The sequence below is a fragment of the Camelus bactrianus genome, chromosome 18 (genome assembly GCF_048773025.1).
Source record: "Camelus bactrianus isolate YW-2024 breed Bactrian camel chromosome 18, ASM4877302v1, whole genome shotgun sequence".
Lineage (NCBI taxonomy): Eukaryota > Metazoa > Chordata > Mammalia > Artiodactyla > Camelidae > Camelus > Camelus bactrianus.
Window position 1 is genome coordinate 23,235,988 of NC_133556.1, and position 22,228 is coordinate 23,258,215.

The 22,228-nt window shown below is 40.1% G+C and overlaps 1 protein-coding gene across 2 annotated transcripts in view; it reads right to left on the reverse strand.

Annotated features, from left to right (window-relative positions):
* Positions 1-13,326, reverse strand: part of BMERB1 (bMERB domain containing 1) — a 107,862-nt gene extending 94,536 nt beyond the window's left edge. Inside the window, exon 1 of one of the 2 annotated variants that reach the window (XM_074346305.1) lies at positions 13,074-13,326. In XM_074346305.1, the coding sequence (XP_074202406.1) occupies positions 13,074-13,179 (106 nt within the window). In that variant the 5' untranslated portion in view covers positions 13,180-13,326. The remainder of the gene's footprint in view (positions 1-13,073) is intronic. The other variant, XM_010961102.3, reaches the window with a different exon arrangement.
* Between the last annotated feature and the right edge of the window lie 8,902 nt (positions 13,327-22,228).

Here is a 22,228-nt window from a genome sequence, read left to right on the forward strand (position 1 = left end):
TGGGGAGGGTCTGTTTAATGGGTACAAGGTTTCCTTCTGGGGTGAAGAAATGTTTTGGAACTAGATAGGTGTGATGGTTGCACAACACTGGGGATGTACTAAATGCCACTGAATTGCACATTTTAAAATGGTTAAGGGTTGGGGGGAGGGATAGAGCTCAGTGGTAGAGTGCATGCCTAGCCTGCAGAAGGTTCTGGGTTCAATCCCCAGTACCTCCATTAAATAAATAAATACACACATACACCTAATTATCTCCCCACCAACAAAAATTTGAAAAAAAAAAAGGCATGGCAGCTTCTATAAAATAAAATGGTTAAGGGTTAATTTTATAGTGTGTGAAATTAACCTTAATAAAAAAATCTCTGTCTCAGTAGAGAAGAAAGGCATGTAAAGCCAACCTACTCTGGGCTTTGGATAAGCATTTGAGAAAGAAAGCCCTGCTATAAGGCAGAGATGATCCTTGGGAAAGCAGACCTCTTAGCTCTGGGAACCCAGCCCGGGCTCCAGCACACCTATCAGGTTGCTCTTCCAGATGTCATTTGCGCTGGTTTTAACCACCAAGGTGTGCCCGGGGGATGCCTTCCCTACATCTATGTAAACAGGATGAAGCAGGATGGCTCATGCAGTGGTGGATGGTGGGTCTCCAGCACTAACGCCCCATCGCAAACAAAGAGTGGGTGAAACAGTCTCACCAGGAGTGCTTGGTGTGGAAAGACCAAATGGAACCCGAACGGAAATAACTTAAGCATTTTCGTTCCTCATCACAATGATAGCCACTTTTAAGAGTCACCTGCTAAAAGCATTCATCCCTGGAGTAGGACCTGGACAAATCTCCAGCTTTCAGCTGTCTGAATTCCTTCCTGGACTGAGAAGGGTGCAATAAACTGCATGTTTATGCCCCTCTCCACCCCACCTCAATTCATACATCAACATCTAACCCCCAATGTGACAGTATGAGGAGGTGAGGCCTTTGGGACGTGATTAGGTCATGAGGGTGGGACCCTCATGAATGGGATTAGTGCCCTTATCCCAGAGAGCTCCCTCAGCCTCTTCCTCCATGTGAGGACACAGCTACAAGACAGTCATTTATGAACCAGGAAGCCCCTACCATGCACTGAATCTGCCAGTGCCTTAACCTTGGACTTTCCAGCCTCCAGAACTGTGAGAGAGAAACTGTTTCTTTCTTGTGAGACACCCAGTCTATGGTCTTCTGTCATAGCAGCCTGAACGGACCCAGACAGAGGGGTATAAACACAGGAAGGAAAACATGAATTAAAGAAAGACTGGTTTGTCCCTCCCTTGGCTTGTTATTGCTTATTTCCCACATATATCTCCAGGACCAGGATTATGGAGAAAGTTGTTTCTTTTTTAAAGCCTGGGGTCACCAGGAGAAAGCCAGCACGTGGGAAGGGCAATGGGAGAAGGTCTAAGTGGGAAAGGTCAGCACGGTGACCACCCAGATCTTTAAAATAAAAACCTATTTTAAAGGTGCCTTTCCCTTTTAAAAATATGGAAAGCCAATGGAATGTAGCAGAGTTGAAAGTCTACGAGTAACTGTAGAGCGAAGGGTGAACTTTTTCATGGTCCTAGAACCAAATCCCTCCTCCATGGATTAATGGGGCAAGATTTTCATCTCTCCCTTCCTGGATTTCCATATATATACAAACAATGCTTTATCTTGTAGGATTGTGGTTATGATTAAATCAGATGAAACTATCTCCTCAATTCTGAGACCCACTGTCTTCTCCCACATTTGAGCATTTCTGAAGTCAGGATGTCCCTTCCCCCATCCCATAAATACGTGGTTTAACATAGATGAGAATACGAAAACGAATATATGTACATTCATGTATGACTGAAGCACTGCGCTGTGCACCAGAATTTGACACAGCATTGTAAACTGACTGTACTTCAGTAAAAAAAAGTAAAAAAAATACATAGGTGCATACATGTGAAAATACTATAAGTGGATTTTTTTCCAGTGAAGTTTTTTCTTTTTTTTTTAAATTTTATTTTTTGCTGGACTCTTCATGGCCCACTCCTGTCATCAGCCCTGGTCCCCTCTCCCTTCCCCCAGGTAGCCCACAGCAACAACTTGTTATGCATTTTTCCACGGGTTTCTCCATCCTAATAAAATAACACGCACATATACACAGATGTATACATATATTATTGGTGCTTTATATAGAGGCAGAGAATTTTGTTTCATAAAAATGAGATCCTGCTACTTACATTTTCCTTGATCTCATTTTTCTCCCTCAATAATATCTCTAAGACAACTGTTACTGCTCTAATTCATTCCTTTTTAATGGCTCCCTAACATTTCACAATGGATGAACAATAATATAGTAAACCATTCTTCTACTAATAGGCCTTCACTTTGTGTTCAGTTTTTGTTGTTGTTGTTTGTTTTGCTTGTTTTTGCCCATACGGCCTTGTATATTGGTGCTTTTATTTCTGTTGGGTAGTGTCCCAGGAGTCAGACTGCTGGGTCAAAGCATATGAGTATTTTAAACTTTAATCGATGTTATTCAATTGCTTTCCCAAAAGGCTGGAACACACAACAGTTCCACCAGCAATGTTTTAAGATGACTCTGTTCTCTGCATGAATTAAAACAACCTTAATGGACCAGTACATTTAATATGGCCATGCTGTTTTTTGCTCCTGTTGTTCCAAAAAAAGATGCGATTGACTGTGAATGGTGCATTCCACCTTTGCTGACATCTGAGAATCAAGGAGATACGATATATACGTAAAGCACCTTGCCCAGCCTACACCCATCATAGCATTCACGGTGCACCACCAGTGCACAATAATGGTACCCATTCCTGTTGTTTTCTTTCTGATCTGAAAATCTTGCATCCTTCTGTCAAAACAGAAAAGCAAGGATGCTAATCTACCTGCAGCATCAGGAACAAACCATCTAAACCAGGAGATGGACAAGCGATTTAGACCAAGATTCCAGCTAACTTTATTTATCTTAAAATTTGATGATTTTGAAGGTTTACCGAGCACAGTTAAATCATTTGCATCTCAGTCTTTGTGGAGTAACAGCCACCCAATTCAGCAACTACTGACTTTTTTGAATGCAAGGCTTCTAGATGCTGGGCAGTGTGGTAGACACGGAGTATTCAGCATTCAGCAGTGAATGTGACACACAGAGTTTCTGCTATCATGACACTCGCAGGAAGACAGAATCAAGTAACTGCACTTGGGTTAGCCCATAAAACTTGGTTTGACCCAATTAGGACGCATCTTCTCATGGGCCTGCAAAAACACACCTGTGACAAAACAACTGAATCTCCTCACACCCTGTCACCTCCATTTTTTTCTTGAGGCCAGACCACTCCTTTAACTTTCATCTTTTCTTTCTTTCCAATTATTTAAATACTACCCAGTGGAGGCCCAGTTTATGTCCCACTCTGTCAACATCATCATCATCAACCTCATCACCATCATTTGAGAAGAACACCAGGTCCTCTGCAAGGGCTTTCACACATTATCTCATTGAATCTTCTTCATTATCCTATGAGTCAGGTCCTCTTACTATCTCCACTTTATAGTTGAGAAGATGAAATTCAGAGAGGTTAAGTAACTAGTCCCAAGTCACACAGCTAATAAGCGGTAACGCCAGCATTCAAATGCAGGCAGAGCGTCCACTCTCAAAAACTAAACTAATATGTCCCTGTACTGTCCATGAAATCTTTCTTATCACTCTAGGAAAGCCAGTCTTTGTGAAGCTACAATTTTTCAGAACCAAAAAATTCTTTCTGCTGCATTTCTGTGAATGGCTTCAAGCTCCTACTCCAGTTTTACCCTGAAGGCACTCTGAAGTAGTGAGGTGTAGTCCTCAAGTTTACAAGGGACGTGTTTGCAGTGGAAAAGGAAATTAATGAGCTGGACAGCAGAACCAGTGCTAAAAAACCCAGAGAAGTGTCTAACTGATCTTATCTGTATCTGTGTTAATAGTGGACTCAACTAGTCCCAGGAAATAAGAAGGGCAGTAGAATGAAGTCACTCATGCTGGGTTCAAGTTCCAGCTCTGCCACTTACTAGTTGAGTGGCACTGGGCAAGCTGCTTAATCTCTTTGAGCCTCAGTTTCCTCATCTGTAAAACAGAGCAACAAATGGCTCCACTGCACCTCACAGCATAGGGTGTTTTGAAAGAAGGAAATTAGAGGATGTATGTAAAGACATGCATGAGGTAGGCACACGGGAAGTGCTCCGTGTGTGGTATTTCTTATAATCACTCTCTTCTACTTCCCTTAGAATCATTAGTTTTGCTCCTTTAACAGCCTCTGTCGAGGCATTTTAACTAAAAAATAATTATCAGTAGATTTGACTCTGATTCACTCGAACAACCAAAAAAAAAAGATCCCAAACTTTATTCTCGGAGTCTGGTCCTTGATCACCTAACATGGACCCTGCAGGAAATGGAGAGCTGTACCTTCTCCTGTCTAGCCTCTGATGAACTTACTCTGGGCTCTGAAAGGCACTCACCTCCTGCCTGTCCTGTCTTCCTCACTCTTTTATTTTTTATTTTTTTTCGAGGTTTAACATTTTTTATTGATTTATAATCATTTTACAATGTTGTGTCAAATTCCAGTGTAGAGCACATTTTTTCAGTTATACATGAATATACATATATTCATTGTCACATTTTTTTCTCTGTGAGCTACCGTAAGATCTTGTGTATATTTCCCTGTGCTATACAGTATAATCTTGTTTATCTATTCTACAATTTTAAAGTCCCGTCTATCCCTTCCCACCCTCCGCCCCCTTGGCAACCACAAGTTTGTATTCTATGTCTATGCGTCTATTTCTGTTTTGTATTTATGCTTTGTTTTTTAGATTCCACATATGAGCGATCTCATATGGTATTTTTCTTTCTCTTTCTGGCTTACTTCACTTAGAATGACATTCTCTAGGAGCATCCATGTTGCTGCAAATGGCGTTATGTTGTCGGTTTTTATGGCTGAATAGTATTCCATTGCATAAGTATACCACAGCTTCTTTATCCAGTCATCCATTGATGGACATTTAGGCTGTTTCCATGTCTTGACTATTATAAATAGTGCTGCTATGAACACTGGGATGAAGGTGTCATCCTGAAGTAGGGTTCCTTCTGGATATAAGCCCAGGAGCGGGATTCCTGGGTCATACGGTAAGTCTATTCCTAGTCTTTTGAGAAATCTCCATACTGTTTTCCATAGTGGCTGCACCAAACTGCATTCCCACCAGCAGTGTAGGAGGGTTCCCATTTCTCCACAACCTCTCCAGCATTTGTCATTTGTGGATTTTTGAATGATGGCCATTCTGACTGGGATGAGGTGATACCTCATTGTAGTTTTGATTTGCATTTCTCTGATAATTAGTGATATTGAGCATTTTTTCATGTGCTTATTGATCATTTGTATGTCTTCCTTGGAGAATTGCTTGTTCAGGTCTTTTGCCCATCTTTGGATTGGGTTGTTTGATTGTTTCTTATTAAGTCGTATGAGCTGCTTATATATTCTGGAGATCAAGCCTTTGTCGGTTTCACTTGCAAAGATTTTCTCCCATTCCGTAGGTTGTCTTTTTGTTTTACTTATGGTTTCCTTTGCTGTGTCTTCCTCACTTTTTAGACCTTAGCAAGCATCCTGGTCCAACTGCAGTTTCCAGGTCAAATATGCTGTTTCATTTCTGGCTGCGCAGATGCTATTCCCTCTGCCTGAAATGCTGTTCCCCACAATCAGTGATGAACTGCTGTTCACCTTTTCAGGCTACTTCAAGTGACCTTTCTCTTCCAGATCCCAGAATCATCTCACAGTAGTATTTGTGTTATTATATAAATTTTACCCATATTTAAAGAGTTCTTTCTTATTCTGTTTTTTCAAGTAATTTAATAACACATTTTTTACTGTGGTAAAATACACATATGATAAAAATCTACCATCTTAACCATTTCTAAGTGTACGGTTCAGTGGTATTAAGTACATTCTCATTTTACAGATGAAGAAATTGAGGTCCAGGCAAGTTAGGCAACTTGCCCAAGATCACAGTGTTGGGAAGGAGCAGAGGGAGAACTGGAACACAGACAGCCAGAAAACTCCTTAAGGATAGGGTCTGGGTCTTCTTCATAACCTAGCACTAGAGGGGACGATATAGCTCAAGTGGTTGAGAGCATGCTTAACATACACAAGGGTCCTGGGTTTAATCCCCAACACCTCCTCTAAAAATAAAATAAATACATAAACCTAATTATCTCCCTCCAAGGAAAGTTTTTAAAATAATTTTTAAAAAGCTAGCATTTAGTAGGGGCTCAAGCCCATTGCATTGGATAAATGAATAGTGAAGGAATGAATGGACTGTACTATGGGCATCCTTGGGCATCCTTGGGGGAGCTTTGTGAGTGATGTTCTCAAGGGCTACAGTAAAAGAGCCTCCATCTGTGCTGATCTCTGGCCCTCAGGCTCATTCAGGTAACAGGTGATTCACATGAGTGAACCAGACAGACCCCAGGGTTTCTTGGAAAGAAACAGGGAAAAAAGAAAGAAAGCTGGTGCATGGGATCTCCATCTCCCTGCCTGGGGCTGGCACCAACTCACTTGAAATGCCCTTCTCCCCTCCCTTCACCCACTGAAACCCTGCTCAGCCTTCAGGTCCCGTGCAAACCCTCCTCCTTGCCATCATGCTTGGAGTCGTCCAGGAAGAGCCAATCTCTTCTGCTCGTCTCCCACTTGGACCTTCACTGAGTGTTTGTTTCCTACTGTTTATATGGGGTTTATACACGTAGATCATGGCGTCTGTCATGTCTCTGCTCCACCTTGCTCCCCAAATCTGTAATCTTCTTAAGAGTAGTGCCTTCTTTCATCTCTAATCTCTGCAACATCTAGCACGGTGCCAGGAGTGACAGACCTTGGCCAGGAACATTCAGAGCCAGAGAGAGCTAGAATCAGGCTCCAGCTCTGCCACTGACTAGCTTAGACACCTTCAGCTTTCTTAAGCCTCAGTTTCACCATCTATAAAAGGGCAAAAATAATCACTGACCTAACAGAGTTGTTAGAATTTAATAAGCTCAAGTTCATAGCTAAGACTCATTAACTACTATTATTATTAATAAATGTTTAATAATTAATCAGAGACCAGAAATAGGCATAATTGATTATTCCTTCAGGTGACACATGAGAAGGAAATGCTTGCAAAAATGAAACTTAAAGGAATGAATAAACAGAAATGTAAATAATTGCTTTCGTTCAAAGCACACCCTAGATAATATCATATTCATAATCTTCACATTCCTGCTCTTGTGGTTCTTGCATTAAGTTGCACAGTCAGTGTAGAGTGCAGGCCGAGTGCAGAGACGAGCACATCTCCTAAACCTCAGCCCGGCGCTCAGTCTCCCAAAAGGCAGTCCCTGCCGCGTTTACCCTCATCACACGTTTCACGCTCAAGGAAATTCCTACTGCTTATCCAAAATGGGATTGATTAGGAAGGAACGTGGGACCTCAGTGAAGGGGGGTTGCATCATACATCACTTGCCCCCTACGGTCTTATTCTCCATCCAGTAGCCAATGTGATCTTTCAAAAACAAAAACCAGCTTAGGATAGACTCAAGCTTAACAACCATCAGCAGCTTCTCCTGCAATGGGAACAAAATCTATACTTTCTTTTTTTAACCACAAGCTCCAAGGCCTTACCCCATTTGGCGCCTCTCTAATTTATCTCCACTCTCTATCCTGACTCTGGTTTCCCGCCACCCTGGCCTTCTGTCTCTTCCTCTAACGCACAGAGGGCTTTTGCATTTGCTGCCTGGATCCCTGACATTTACGTGGTAAAATGTCACCTCCTTGGAAAAGCATTTCCTTACCACTGGCTAGGAACTATCCCTCCCCTGCTAAGTCCCACGCAACACCTAATATTATCTGAACAACACTGTTTGCTTAGGTATTTGCTGACACCCTCGCTCCCAGCCCATTTCCAGCTTTCCCCTCGAACAGAAGCTCCATGCAACCTTGCTTGCCTGTCTTACTCCATACAATATCCATAGCCCCTAGAAACACTGTCTGGCATTTATAAAGCAGTTAATACCTATTTATTCGAATGAATAAATGGGAATAGGGGAGCAGAGTATGGTCATTTTCCACTTTTTTTAAAGTAAGATATTTATATTTTTTCAGACAAGTACCACAGAATTCAAAAGGATATTTTTAGCATTAAAAAATACTTTCAGGAGGTTGAGGTACAGCTCAGGGATAGAATGCTTGTCTAGCATGCATGGCGGGCGTGGGTTCAATCCCCAATACCTCCATTAAATAAATACATAAACCTAATTACCTTACCCCACCCCATCCCCCCAAAAAAACCCTTCAGTTATAAACATACAAGTATTTCTAATCTGAGATAATGCCCGATTAATACACCTGCTGCTATGGTTTTAGATGTGTATTTTTTTCCCCATGAAAAACTGAAGGACATACTTGAGCCTTTTATTTAACACTACTGTTTCTTTACGCTCCATACAAATTTAAAGTGCAATCAAGTCCCTTATTTGAGTCACTTTTTATTTTTACATTTCAGATGAATTTGAATTTTTTTTAATCTTTGAGGGGGAGTAATTAGATTTATTCATTTATTTTTTAAATGGAGGGACTGGGGATTGAACGCAGGGCCTCGTGCATGCTAGGCATGTGCTCTACCACTGAGCTAAACCTTCCTCTCTTGAATTTTTTATAAAGGGCATGTACTACTTCCATGATAAGAGAAGAGAAATAAGGCTAAAACAAAATAAAACTGAAACAATAAAATTAGCATATTTAACCAAACAGATGAGAGTAACATAAAAACTTTCCAAGGAATCTATTATCGAGATTACCAGCAATTCATATTCATTTCATGCTGCTTATTAAACCTGAAGCTTTGGCCAGTTTAATGATCTGTCTGCCAGTCAGCACACACACTTGGATCTTTAAATAACTGTCATCTCTCCTGGGCTCATAGAAAGAGTGTTGTCTGAGCTTTCCACTATTCCAATTTCCTACTCGTAGCCCATTTATTTCTACCTCTCTGCTTTTACCAATGCTGTTACCTCTCCTGGCATCTCCTATCTGCTTGCCACCCTCCTTACACTTCCCTTGTCCAAAATCTTGATCATCCTTTAAGGCACATTTAAATCTTTCAAGAATTAGCCACAACCACCGACAACCATGCTTTTATGAAGCTCTGTGCTTTGTCAAAAGGCACCTTGTCTTTGTGTCTCCCTCAATTAATTACAGTTGGTTGAAAGCCATATTTTTATATATCTAACCACACTGAAATGTCACTATGCATTTTCCAACTGAGTAGAAAACATCAAAAAAAACAAACAAAACCCAGAAGAAAACCACTACTCACTTCTCGCTGAAAAATGTTGTCAAAGGTGGATGGGAGCAATTGCTTAGACTCTCAAAGGAGAAAACACTAGGTGGTTTCCAAGGGTTCAAAAGCCTTTTGCCACCCTTCCCATGAGGAAGAAAGTGGTATATACACGATTATGACCTGGAATTTACAAAGAAATGGTTGCCAGGAAAAAGTGATTGGCAGTCTGGAAAAATCTTCTCCAAACGCTGTTAGGCACTACGCACTTACGTCCTATTGTGACAACCATTCAGCATTGATTGCTGTGTGCCAAGCATTGTGCTAAATGCATTATATTCATTATTTTATTGAATCCTCCCAACAGCCTGAGGTGGTGATTGTCATCCTGTTGGAGGAGGTCATGGAGAGGACGTGACCCCCTGTTGACTCTCTAGCTGACCCGGGCAATGGGAGGCTCCTCCCCGCTCCCCGGTTCTTGAAATGTACCTTCCGCCTACTGTTCTCGCCCAGGGTTCACGGATGCGGCTTTGAGAGAGTAAGGTGTTGTTGAGCCCATCTAGACGGGATACACGACTGAACCCCGTTAAGGCCACTATAAAATGTTGAGATTCTGGCTGGCAGGTGCGGAGATCTACTCCTCCTGAGGCGCCCAGGACAAGCCTCGCGTGTAAGTTCCCTTGTTTGTTGTTAAACCTGCCACCTACAAGTCTGGAGTGGCCGCCTCTTTCTTTGGCCGCTTCTGGCCCTCTGAGTAGGCGGCCGGCTTCATATCTCACCCCAGGGAACTTCTCAAGGTTTCAAACCAACATATCCCCATTTTACAGATGAGACAGCTGACTCACAGAAAGGTTCAGCAATTTTCCCAGGGTGACAAAGCAACGAAGTGTTAGAGCTGCCTTTGGATCCATTTCACCTGATTTCAAAACTGCCATTCGTGGCTGCTATACCATATATATCTTCTACCTAAAAACTATGGTTACAATTACAGATTGCTAAAAACCTTAACTGAAAACGACCAGCTCTACAATCTTTCCCCCTTTTTCAAGTAGTTTAAAGTAACACCTACTCAGTATTTAACATAAAATATTTAAATACGTGTCAAAGTTAAACAGAGCGTGCCTTCTTTTTAATGGGCCTCTCTTTTTCTCCAGCATTTCAAGCAGAGCGACGCTGGCTTGGCAATGGTTGTGCCACAAAATCAATAGCACTCATTTTCACACTTCATTAATAAATAAATAGAGGCCCAGATGTTATGGGATGGATCTGTGGATCCCCTGAGAGTTGAGAGGGCGTCCCCAAAAAAGCCACTTTAATTTAAAATAAAAAATGCCAAGTTTCAGACAAGTAGTCTAGAGATCCAAACTCGCTAAAGCTAACAATCCCAAATTAAGATTCAAAAGTGAAACTGAAGATTTTAAGATTTTGAGTTTGAATAGGTAGAAATGAAAAAACTATATAGATTTGGGGAATCCACACCAAAAGCAAATCAGAAACTGTGGTCTTGTATTTGAATATGAAGCAAGAGTCAGAGGCTTTGATGGTTTGGAACAGAAAGGAGGAGAAAGCCTTCTGCCAAGGTTTTCACAGTTTGCAGCCTAATACTTAGCGGTATAAAAATTTCAAGAGCTAAAATGTTATAGATTGGGTATTCACTGCGGTTTTTCTGTGTGCTTGAACATTTCCTAATAGAATGGCGAGAAAATAAAAACCTGTAAGAGAATTATTAGGGACTTGACCAACACTGCAGTTTTAGTGTAGGGTGTTGTTTTATGTAATTCTTTGCAAAGGATAAAAGCAGGTTCATTCTACAGATGCAGTAATGAAATAATCAAAGCAGCCAACATATTGAGCACTTATCTTAAGCTCTACATACATCATCTTATTGAATATTTACAATTAAGCTATAAGGTAGGTACTATTATCATCTCCATTTCAGAGTATGGAGGCAGGGTGAGGCTTTAAAAATGTGACTAGTCATGAATTCAGTCACATAACCAGCAGAGCCAGGATTCAAACTCAGGGCTTATTTGAACACAGCTTCTTTCTATTCTGCATGGACCCAGTATTCTCAAGGCCACTGTGAGCTCCAGAGACCAACAGGCTGCCACATACTTATAAAATCACCGAATGTGTTCTGGGACTCTCTTAGCAGATGTAGAAAGCTTCTGGAAAACACGAAAGCAATAAACCTTCACATTAAATGCAGAGAGGGGCTCTGGGGCCCAACAAAACCTGAGTTCAAATCCTGGCTCTGCCACTTAAGTCACATCACCTAGCAAGCCCCAGCTTCTCCATCTATGTAAGAGGAGTCATAATATTCCCCACAGGAGGTTGTTGTAGGGATTGAATGAGAGGATGCATTTAAAGTTCTTAGCACAGGCAGGACCCAATACATGGCAATCTAGCAACAAAAGGCAGCCATTGTGGGTATTATTTTGAGCTTGCAGGAAGACCAGAGACCCTCAGCCCTGGTGTCATGCTGAAGTACCAATGCCAGACGGTTTTGAAAGGATGAAACAGGAGGAAGGACACAGATTTTAAAAGGAGAAAGAAAAGGAGTGAGGCTGGAAGCACTCTGGGTTCCAGGTGTAGAACTAAGACATTTGATTATGATTTCTACTTGGACCCATGAAAACCAGAATACAACTGTGCCATTCTAGGAAGATTTTCTGAATTTATAATTACAGGTATGGAGAAAGCGCGCGCTCACAAACACACAAACACACACACACACACACACACACACACACACACACACACACACAATCTTCTACCAGGTGAAAACAGGAAAAGAGCACATTCATAATACAGCTGTTGGTTCAACATAGTTCAGCGCCAAGGCAAGAAGCTGAGGGTCCTTGTGAAGGGCGAGGGGACCCTTCCAAGCCCCGCAGGGGGCACCGAGCTAAAGCAAGCAATACAAGGGCAGGAGCACTGTGAATCGCCCTGGGTTTGCAGAGCGAGCTGGTGACCCTGGGCCCCTGCAGCTGCCTCTATACTTTGAGGCCAGGAGTTTCAACTACTGCATCCTATTCATTAAAAACAAAAACTCTTCCTTTATTTGCAAATGTTGTTGACCCCAAATTGCCATAGAGAAAACCAGCAAATACAGTCGGTCCGTTTCCGTTACTGCCTTCTAGGATTATACCCATACCAGATACTTTGAGTGAAGGAAGAAAGGAGAAGGGCGTGCTCAGGGTTAACCTTCCCCTAACCCTTTCCCTCCCACTCGCGACCCGGGAGAAGGCAGGGGGAAGAAACGCTGGGAATTTCAGGTGTGCCCTGAACCTCGCGCCGGGGGAGAAGCAAAAGCAGAAACCGAGCGGACACTCCCCTCTCTCCAGGGACGTGGGCGCTTTCCAGGATGGTCCAACAGCTCCAGCGTCCTAGCGCAACCTGGGCCGAGAACATACTCTCCTTCCTCGGCCCCGGGAAAGACCCTACTTTCCAAGATCAGCTGCGAGCTTTCGGATCCGGGACTCCCAAGTCCATACCAGGCTCCCGGCTTAGCTGTCTAGCGACTTCCCGAGCCTCCCGGTGAAGCCCAGCCCGCAGGGTTCCCCTTTTGTTCGCGGGAGAGCGTGTAGCAGCGCAGCGCTGCGCATCCCACCAGCGCTAACAGCCCCGCTGCGGGGGCGCTTCCCTTGGTCCGCTCCCTACCATCCCCGGCGCTCCCGCGACCACCAGCTCCAGCGCACGGATCCCCAACTGTCCCACCCCCTGCCAAAGTACTCACTTCTCCCCAGTCCCTCCGCTTTCCACGCCGTCTCCTCCACCGCCCCATAGCGCCTCAAAGGCTTCTCAGCTTCCAGATGGATGGACAAAGATTGCTTTAACTCCATCGCTGATCCCCGCGGACAGGTCGACGGGTCTCCCTTCACTCCATCCCCGCCGCGGGCTGCAGGGAGGGAGGCGGCTCCAGCCAGCAGCGTTTTAAGAGGCCGGGCGCTAGTGACGCTGCTGCATCTCTTCCGCCGCCAAGGCCGGGGAGCGCCGACTGGTACCCAGGAGGAGGGGGGAAAAGCAGGGCGCATGCGCAATGGAGGCTTGGGGAGGGGAGCTTGGGGGCTGGGTAGAGAGAAAAGGGGGCAGATGATAACTCTAAGAAGAACAAAAACAACAACTAAAATAGAACCAACCCAAAGGAAGTAAAAACAAGGCCCCAACCGATACTGGAGCAGGTGGCAATGTTTGGCGTGGGGCTGACACTAAGTGGCTTGTGATATGTCAGCGTGCTGTGAGGTTTTGAGTGGGATTTGTGATCGAGTCTCTGTCTGTGGGCGATGGATCCATCTTTGTGGGGAGTGTGCAGAAGCGTGAGTGCGGACCTGGATCTGTGGGTTCTGTGCTTAGCTGCGTGCTTTTTCGTGAGAATCTCTGTCGTTTGCATCTGTGTGCATTTTGAATTTGACTTTGAATATGAAATGGGACAGTCTTGTCTGCTGGTGCCTGTATCGATTCTGTATTTATGTACATAAACTTGAGAGAGACATGAAAATATTTTGGACACGAGTATAACAAAGCTGTTTGGAACATGGGTCTTTAATTTCCAGAAACCCAGAGGTTTATCTTAACCAACAAAGCATGGCAGCATTAAAAGTACAAAATAAATCAGCAGCTAGACTGATTTTTTTTAAATAGTAGTATTTATTGAATGACAGCTAGGTGCAAAACATTTTGTTAGCTTTCTATTATAGAGGATGAAACTGAGGTGCAGAACAATTATTTACCAAAATTCCCATACTTATCAAGTGGTCTGGTCAGCACTTGAATCCAGACTTAGCCTCTTTATTGTATTGATCTTCTTACCTGCACAAGTATGTTGTTTTGTATAGTGGTGGGGGGAGGCTCTATAGGACATGATTTCTTTATTTGTTGTTTGTTGTTGTTTTTAAGATGTCATCTGGGGCAACTTTTAGTATCCACATGGCTCATAGAAGTATGAAAAGGTCCAGCCCTCTAAGAAAATGATTTATCAACTGGTAATAATAATAAATAAAGTTCAATAAAGAACTTCTAAATAGCTCAAAAAAGGAAATAACAATAAAAATCATAAAATATTTAGATCTGGATAATCATGAAAGTATCACATATGAAAACTTGTAAGTTTTTACTCATACTCAAAATTGTTTTCAACCAGAACAGACTAACTTTGGGGGGAAAAAAAACTTGTGAGTTTTGATCTAAGTAAGTGTATAGCCTTAAATGAATGCAATTAAAATTAAAATTGTAAGACTAAAAATAAATGGGTTAGAATAAATAGAGAAGCAAAATATGATCTTTCCATAGTGTGGAATACTATTCAGCCTTAAAAAGGGAAGGGAATTCTATAATATGCTACAACATAGATGAAATTTGAGGAAATTATACTAAGTGAAATAAGCTAGTCACAAAAAGGCAAATACTGTATGATTCTACTTGTGTGAGGTGCTTAGAGTAGTCAAAATCACAGGAACAGAATGTAGAATGGTTGTTTCCAGGGGGTGGGAGGAGGGGAGAATGGGGGGTTACTGTTTAATGGGTATATATTTGTACTTTCACAAGATGAAAAGAGTTATGGGGATGAATGGGGGTGACTGATACACAACAATGTGAATTATTTAATACAACTCATCTGTACACTTGAAACTGGTTGAAATGGTTTAAAAAATGGTTAAGTGTTCAACTCAAGAGACTGTAAGAAAAAGAACAGATAAAACCTAAGTGAAGTAGAAAAAAGAAAACAATAATGATAAGAGGGTAAATTGTGGAAACAGAAAACCAAGAAGCAGTAGAGAGGATGAATAAACCAAAAGCTGATTCCTCTGAGGGAAAAAAACTAATAAAGAAAGTAAACCTTTTAAGACTCATTAAAATAACTGCTCATGAGTAGTATTAAGAATGAAAAGAGATACTTCAAGAAAAATAAATAAATAAATAAAATTTTAAAAAAAGAAAAGAGAGACATGATACAAATACAGGAAGATTTTTTAAACTTAGTAGAAATGGATAATTCTTTTTAAAAAGTAAACTGTCAAAATGTATTTGAAGAAATAAAAAAGAAAATCAATAACCATTACAAAAACTGGATTGTTAATTGGATAGAAATTTATTTTTTCCCCTCAGTCCTACAAAGACAACAGGCCCAAACATTTTAATGGGTGAGTTTTACCAAATAACTGGTAATTGTTATTTTATAAAAATTATTTCAGAGCTCATTTTATAAGTATAGCATGACCTTGATATCAAAACCAGATTAAAATGGTACAGTAAAAAAAATTCTAAAGTTATCTCACCTATGAACACAGGTTTAGAAATTGCAAATAAAAATACAACATGAACAAATAGGGTTTATTCTCAAAATGGACTAATGGCCCAATATCAGAAAATCTATTGATATAATATATCGTATTAACAGATCAAAGGAGAAAGCTGTTTGATTACCTCAATGAATAAAGAAAAAGCATTTAAAAATTAGCAATCACATGTGTCTATTGTTTTTCTTAGCAAACTGACAATAGAAGACCATTTCCTTCAGTTTCTAGAAAGTAACTGTCAAACAGCAACAGCAAACATCACATCTACTATTGAACCTCTAGGGGCATCCCCATCAAGGTCAGAACAAAACAAGGATGCTTATAATCCCCACTTCTGGAAAAAAATAGGAAAATAAATGAAGCATAAGAATTGAAACAGAAAAAACAAAGCTTTCTTTGTCAGACAATATAATTATCTGCATAAAAATGCAAGCAAATCCACAAATATGCTATTAAAATTAATAAGAGCAGGTTTTTGGAAATAAGGTAAACATACAGGAATAGTATTTCTGCAGTTAGTAATCAGACTTAAAACATAATAGCAAAAAAAAAACATCGAGGAGAAAAATTATTATTTTATGTCACCTGGGACAATTAACTATTTTTATATTGCACTGTACATCAAAAATGAACTGAAAAAAAAATGAAGAGATAGGTATGCCATGTTCAAGGGTACAAAAGAATCAGTGTCAGAGAGATGATAATTCTCTTCAGGGCAGTTCAGTTTAAATCTCAGTAGGGAATAGGATTTTCAAATAAACTTTGACTTCTAGATTGGCGACAGTGTCCTAGAAATAATACAATGGAAAACAACTTTTATTTTAACTCTTACCACTTTGTAATTTTGACCCAATCCTTTTCTGGACCACCTTTGTGAATAAATGTCTACCAAAATGTAAAAAATAAAATAAAACATAAATATTGAGAAGCTGACCCTAAAAACAAAGGGCTAGGGATAGATTAGGCAATGGTGAAAAAATACTTAACTACCAGATATTTAAACCTATTATTAAGCCATAAGACGTAAGAAGAAAATTGAGAATCCCAAAATGGACCTACACATATTTGGAAAGTTAATATATGACAGAGGAGGCACTACAAGTCAGTATGGAAAGGATGGACTGACTGTTCAATAATTGGTGCTAAAATATTTGCCTAACCAAATAGAAAATTAAAATAAAAATTACACCCTTAATTTTAACCTAAGTTCCCATCACACACACATACACAAATTCCAGGTTGATTAAGGACCTCAATGAGAAAAGCAAAATTTTAAAAATTTATAAGATAATATAGAAGAATAGTTTTATTGTTTTGCAATGGAAGGATATGCTAATTAAGACCCAAAAAACACAGACCTTAAAGAAAAGTATTAATAATTTGACTACAGTAAATTGTTTTGAGGTGAAATTCATGAAACATGAAATTAGCCATTTAAAATCAGTGGCATTGTACCTTCACAATGTGGTATAACCAGCCGTTCTCTCTAGTTCCAAAATATTTCATCATTCATTAAGGAAATCATCAGATCCAGTAAGCAGTTATCTCACATTCCCCACTCCCTCCAGCCTTTGACAACCAGCAGCCCTTTCTTTTTCTGTGGATTTACCTTTTCTGGGTACTTCACATGAATAAAATCATACAATATGTGAACTTTTGTGTCTGGCTTCTTTTACTTAGCATACTACTTTCGTGGTTCACCCAAGTTGTGGCATGTATCAGTACTTCACTCCTTTTCATGGCTGAATAATATTTCATTGTAGGACTATATCACAATTTGTCTACTCATTCATCTGTTGATGGACATTTAGTTTGTTTCCACCTTTTAGCTACTGTGAATAGTGCCACTATGAATTTTTGTATACAAATATTTGTCTGGGTACCTGTTTTAAATTCTTTGGAGTATAAACCTAGGAGTGTAATTGCTAGGCCATGTGGTAATTCTATATTTAACTTTTTTAGAACCTGCCAAACTATTATCCATAGTGGCTGAACTATTCTACATTCCCAACAGCAAGATACAAGGGATTCAATATCTCCACATCTTGGCTAACACTTGTTATATTTTGTTTTGTGATTATAGCCACAACAATGGGAAAGACCGAACTACTGCCAACAAAATGGGTGAATTTTACAGGTATTAAGATTCAGCAAAAGAAGCCAGAGGTGGAAGAGTTCATTCATATAAAGTTCAAAAACAGGTAAAAACTTATTTACAATGATAAATGTCAGAACAGTGGTTACTTTGGGGGTGGTATGGAATGGGAAGCTACATGAGGGCGAGCTTGTTGAAATGTTAGAAAAACAAGAGCTGATTGGTGATGTACTGAGATGTGTGTGTTTATAGTGTGGACACACAGATATGGGGGAGAGAGAAAGAGGGAGGGAGAGGTTCGCTGAGATAGCCACTTAAGATGTATGCCCTTTACTGTATGGAAATTACATGTCAATCTAATTAAATAAAAGGTTCAGGGGTCTTTGTCATGTGATTCTTTTACTGTATGTTGAAATATTTCATCATTTAAAAAAAAAAAACAAGAAGAAAAGAAAAACTAGCCAGACTTACTAGATCCAATAATTCAACTCCAGGGAATCTAACCTAAGAAATATTGAAATACTAAAAAATACGTAGACATAAGGTATTTCTTACAATTTATGTAAAATGTGGGAAAACTGGGAAAAGTCTAATATCCTACAAAAAGAAATGGCTAAATAAATTATGGTATGCATGCAATAGAACATGGTATGCTTTTTTTAAAATGATATTTACAGGGAGTTTGAAATGTCATGGCAAAAACATCATAACACAGTGTTAATCAAAACATCAGAGGAAAAGTAGAATACAAACTGTAATATAAAGTATGAGCTGTTGTTCTTCATCTTTTGGTGAAGATCCAGTGTACACTGTGATCTCAATCATACTAATATTTCAAAGAAGTTGGTAGAAATTAAATGAAAAAATATTTTGATCCCAACTTTGTTATGTTTTAGCATATACACACACACATATGTACAGATATCCAATTCAAGAAAACTGAAATGATACACACCAAACTGTTGATGGTGACTACCTTTGAATGTTCAGACAATAAATAATGGTTTTTTTTAATTGAAATATAATTGATTTACCATATTATGTTAGTTTCAGGTCTACAGCAAAGTGATTCAGTTATACATATATATTTTTTTTCTTTAAAATTCTCTTCCATTATAGGTTATTACAATAAATAATGTTTTGTTTGAATTCTCCAATGTCCCTACAAGGTATATGTATTACTTTTATAATCAGGAAAAAAAACAATATGTTTTTAACATGTGAAAAGTAAAAACACTAGGAATAAATATACAAAATCATGAACAGTGGTTGTTTCTAAGAGTTGAGATTTGAGGGAAGATCTCTTCCTTTTTAATTTTCTGAATTTTCCAACCATCTATACTGAGCTCGTGTTGTTTTATCATTCAAAAAGGAATAAATTCCATTTCTGAGAATGTGTGAGTAATACAATTCTGTAATCCTAGAGGACAAAACCATTCCCGCCGCAGCGATGCCCAGAACCTTGTCTATTTGCATTAGTTCAGCGTGATAATGCTTCAAGTTCAATAACTGGCTAAAGTAACCATCTGCATGGAATTAAATGGCTATTCCAGGCCTGGCTTCTCATTCTGGCTCAGTGCCTTGCTCTGCTGGGAACACCAAAGACTCTGAGGGACGCTGGATGATTACAAAGAGCCAGGACTGCAGGGGCCAGTGCAAAACGCTCTTATAACTGCTGTGGGGGTTAATTGAAAGGGAAACAATGCAATAGCATCTTGATAGTTTGATATCTCATCCAGCATGCTGACAGTTTCAAATGTCCGTGACACTGAGCTTATCAGGATAGCACGGTTTTCAAAAATACAGCCTTTGAAATCTGGAGGCTCTGAGTTCAAGCCCCGACCCTACCACCGGCCAGCTGTGTGACCCTGTGTGACATGTCACTTAATCTCTCTAAGTGTCCCTTTCTTCATCTTTAAAATTCTAATGGCACTATCCTAACCCAGAGGACTGTTGTGATGATTAAGCGAGATGATTCATAACATCACACAAAAGGGCCTCAATACAGGTTAGTTGTTGATGTTGCTGTTTTTGTTACTATTATTATCACGTTGTTCCAGCTGATGTTTTGAGTTCTGACCTTTTGGGCATTTACCAAATGAAGTCTCCAAACACCAAAAACAGAAACCTATTTAAATGACACTGAATGGAGAAGCTGGAATCCTCATACGTTGCTGGTAGAAATGTCCAATGGTGTAGCCACTTTGGGAGACAGTCCAGCAGTTTTTTGAAACCGTAAACACAGTTACCACATGACCCAGACATGCTACTCCTGGGTAGATACCCACAAGAAATGAAAGATACATCCACACAAAAATTTGTTTGGACAAATGTTCACAGCAGCATTACTCACAGTAGCCAAAAGAGGGGAAACAACCCACGTATCCATCAACTGATGAATGATAAAATAAAATGTGGTGCATTCCTAACAGTGGAGTGCTATTTGATAATAAAAAGGGATGAAGTACTAACATGCTTCAACACGGATGAATCTTGGAAACATTATGTTAAGTGAAAGACACCAGTCATAACAGACCGTGAATTATATGATTCCATTTATATAGACTGTCTAAAATCTGTATCTATAGAGAAAGCATAACTATAGCAAATCTACAGAGAGAAAGAAAGTAGGTGAGTGGTTGCTTAGGGCTGGGGGTGAGGGAGAATAGGTGAAGGCAGTGACTGCTAGAGGTTACAGGATTTCTTTTTGGATGAAAATTTCTAAAATTATGACAATGGTTGCATAACTCTAGCAATATGCTAAAAACCATTGAATTGTACCCTTTAAAAAGGTGACTCAGATAGTATGTGAAATATCTCAATAAAGCTAGTACCAAAAAAAAAAAAAAAAAGACATTGAGTGGGGTTTAACCATCTAAATCACAACAAATTATTATGATGTTAATGAAACAGCTGAAGTCAGCCTGTGCAGCTAGCCTGCAGGGAATTCCAGGGGTCCGGCCATTCAGTCCAAATCTGCCCTGCCCTAGGTGGGGTCTGGCATCACCTGACGATGGTGGCCATTCCAGCTTGTGTGTTGAGGGGCATCACTTGAGGTCCTATGGCAACCTGAATTCCCAAAATAACAACAATGATTCCAGGACAGTGATCGATTCCAAAAAAATGAGGCTGGGAGAACACCTTCCCACCCATCAGCCCACCCTTCTGTCTCCTACTTAAGATGTACTTTCTCCAGCATTACCATCGGGTTTTTGTGAATTAGCCATTTTGCCACTGGAAACTAGACTATGTGTTAGTAGGACTATAGTTACACTTCTGTATCTGGCAGAGATAGTAGAAGTTTCAATTGTACAAATGTATTCATGAAAGAACATCAGAAGGACCAGGACCTGTTCCCACAATATGTCTTTCATTCCATTTTAAATCATAGAGAAAGGAGGAAAATGTGGGTAAGGTTATGCATTCACAGTGTCCAAGCTCTTTTTACTCTCACAAAATGGGTTCCTTCTTAGTGGCCCCAATGTCTCCTAAAATATCATTCTTTATTAAAGTATATCACTTATCAACCTTGTCTCGCTATGATTCCTGGAAAATCAGAAAATCAGAAGTATTTCAAGGAAAGAAGTTATTGGCTATCTAAATGAAATGCCCCCCATAACCAGTATGGCGCTATGCCTTGTGTTCCAGCTGAATCACATCCCTTCAGTTATACAGTGTGATTACGGAAACAGTGGAAGAGCCAGCGAGGAATTGATCTGTGCTTCATTGAAAAGCCTAATGCAGAGGGAAAACAAAATCTCGGTGACTCAAAGAAATATAAGAAGTATTGCTTCTAGAACGTGTGAGTTCCAGAAACTATGATTCATATGAGAAGAAACATTAACTTCAAGATTCAGAAGAGAAGGTTGTAGAGGTTAGCACCATAGCTGAAAGTCAGGCTGCCAGAGTGAAGAGCATGCTTCGTAGCTATAGTACCTCAAACCAACTGCAGAAGCTCTCCAAGAGACAGTTTCCTTTCCCGTAAAACGGGGTCAACTATGTAACATGCTTAGTATAGCACATACTACAGAATAAATAGACAATAAATGTCATTATTATTAACACCATAATTGTCATTACTTGAAGTTAAAAGTTGGCTTCCGTGTTGTGCTGTATGTCATTAAAACATCAAGGTCATCTTTACATAAATTCTAGAATATGCAACGCTATGTAGTCATTACATTTGTCATAATATTATTCCTAATTTTACAGACTCATTCCAGGGAGATCAGTGTTATCCAGTATTAACACTTTCCTAAATTATGGTTAGCAGGTATCTTGGAGTTCTACAGATAAGGAGTCTCAGGAAGCAGTAAAAGAGATTCACCAAGAAGGACGAGAAAATGGAATAACTGAGCCAGGTTGCATGCACAGTCCAGGACCCTACCCTAGGTCAGTTGTTCTGCAAAGCAGCTCTCATCAGCACATGCAAGGCAGACGCCAAAGCAGAACAGTACACTTTCATCAAGCAGAGTTGGGATTATCACAGCTCTCTTCCCT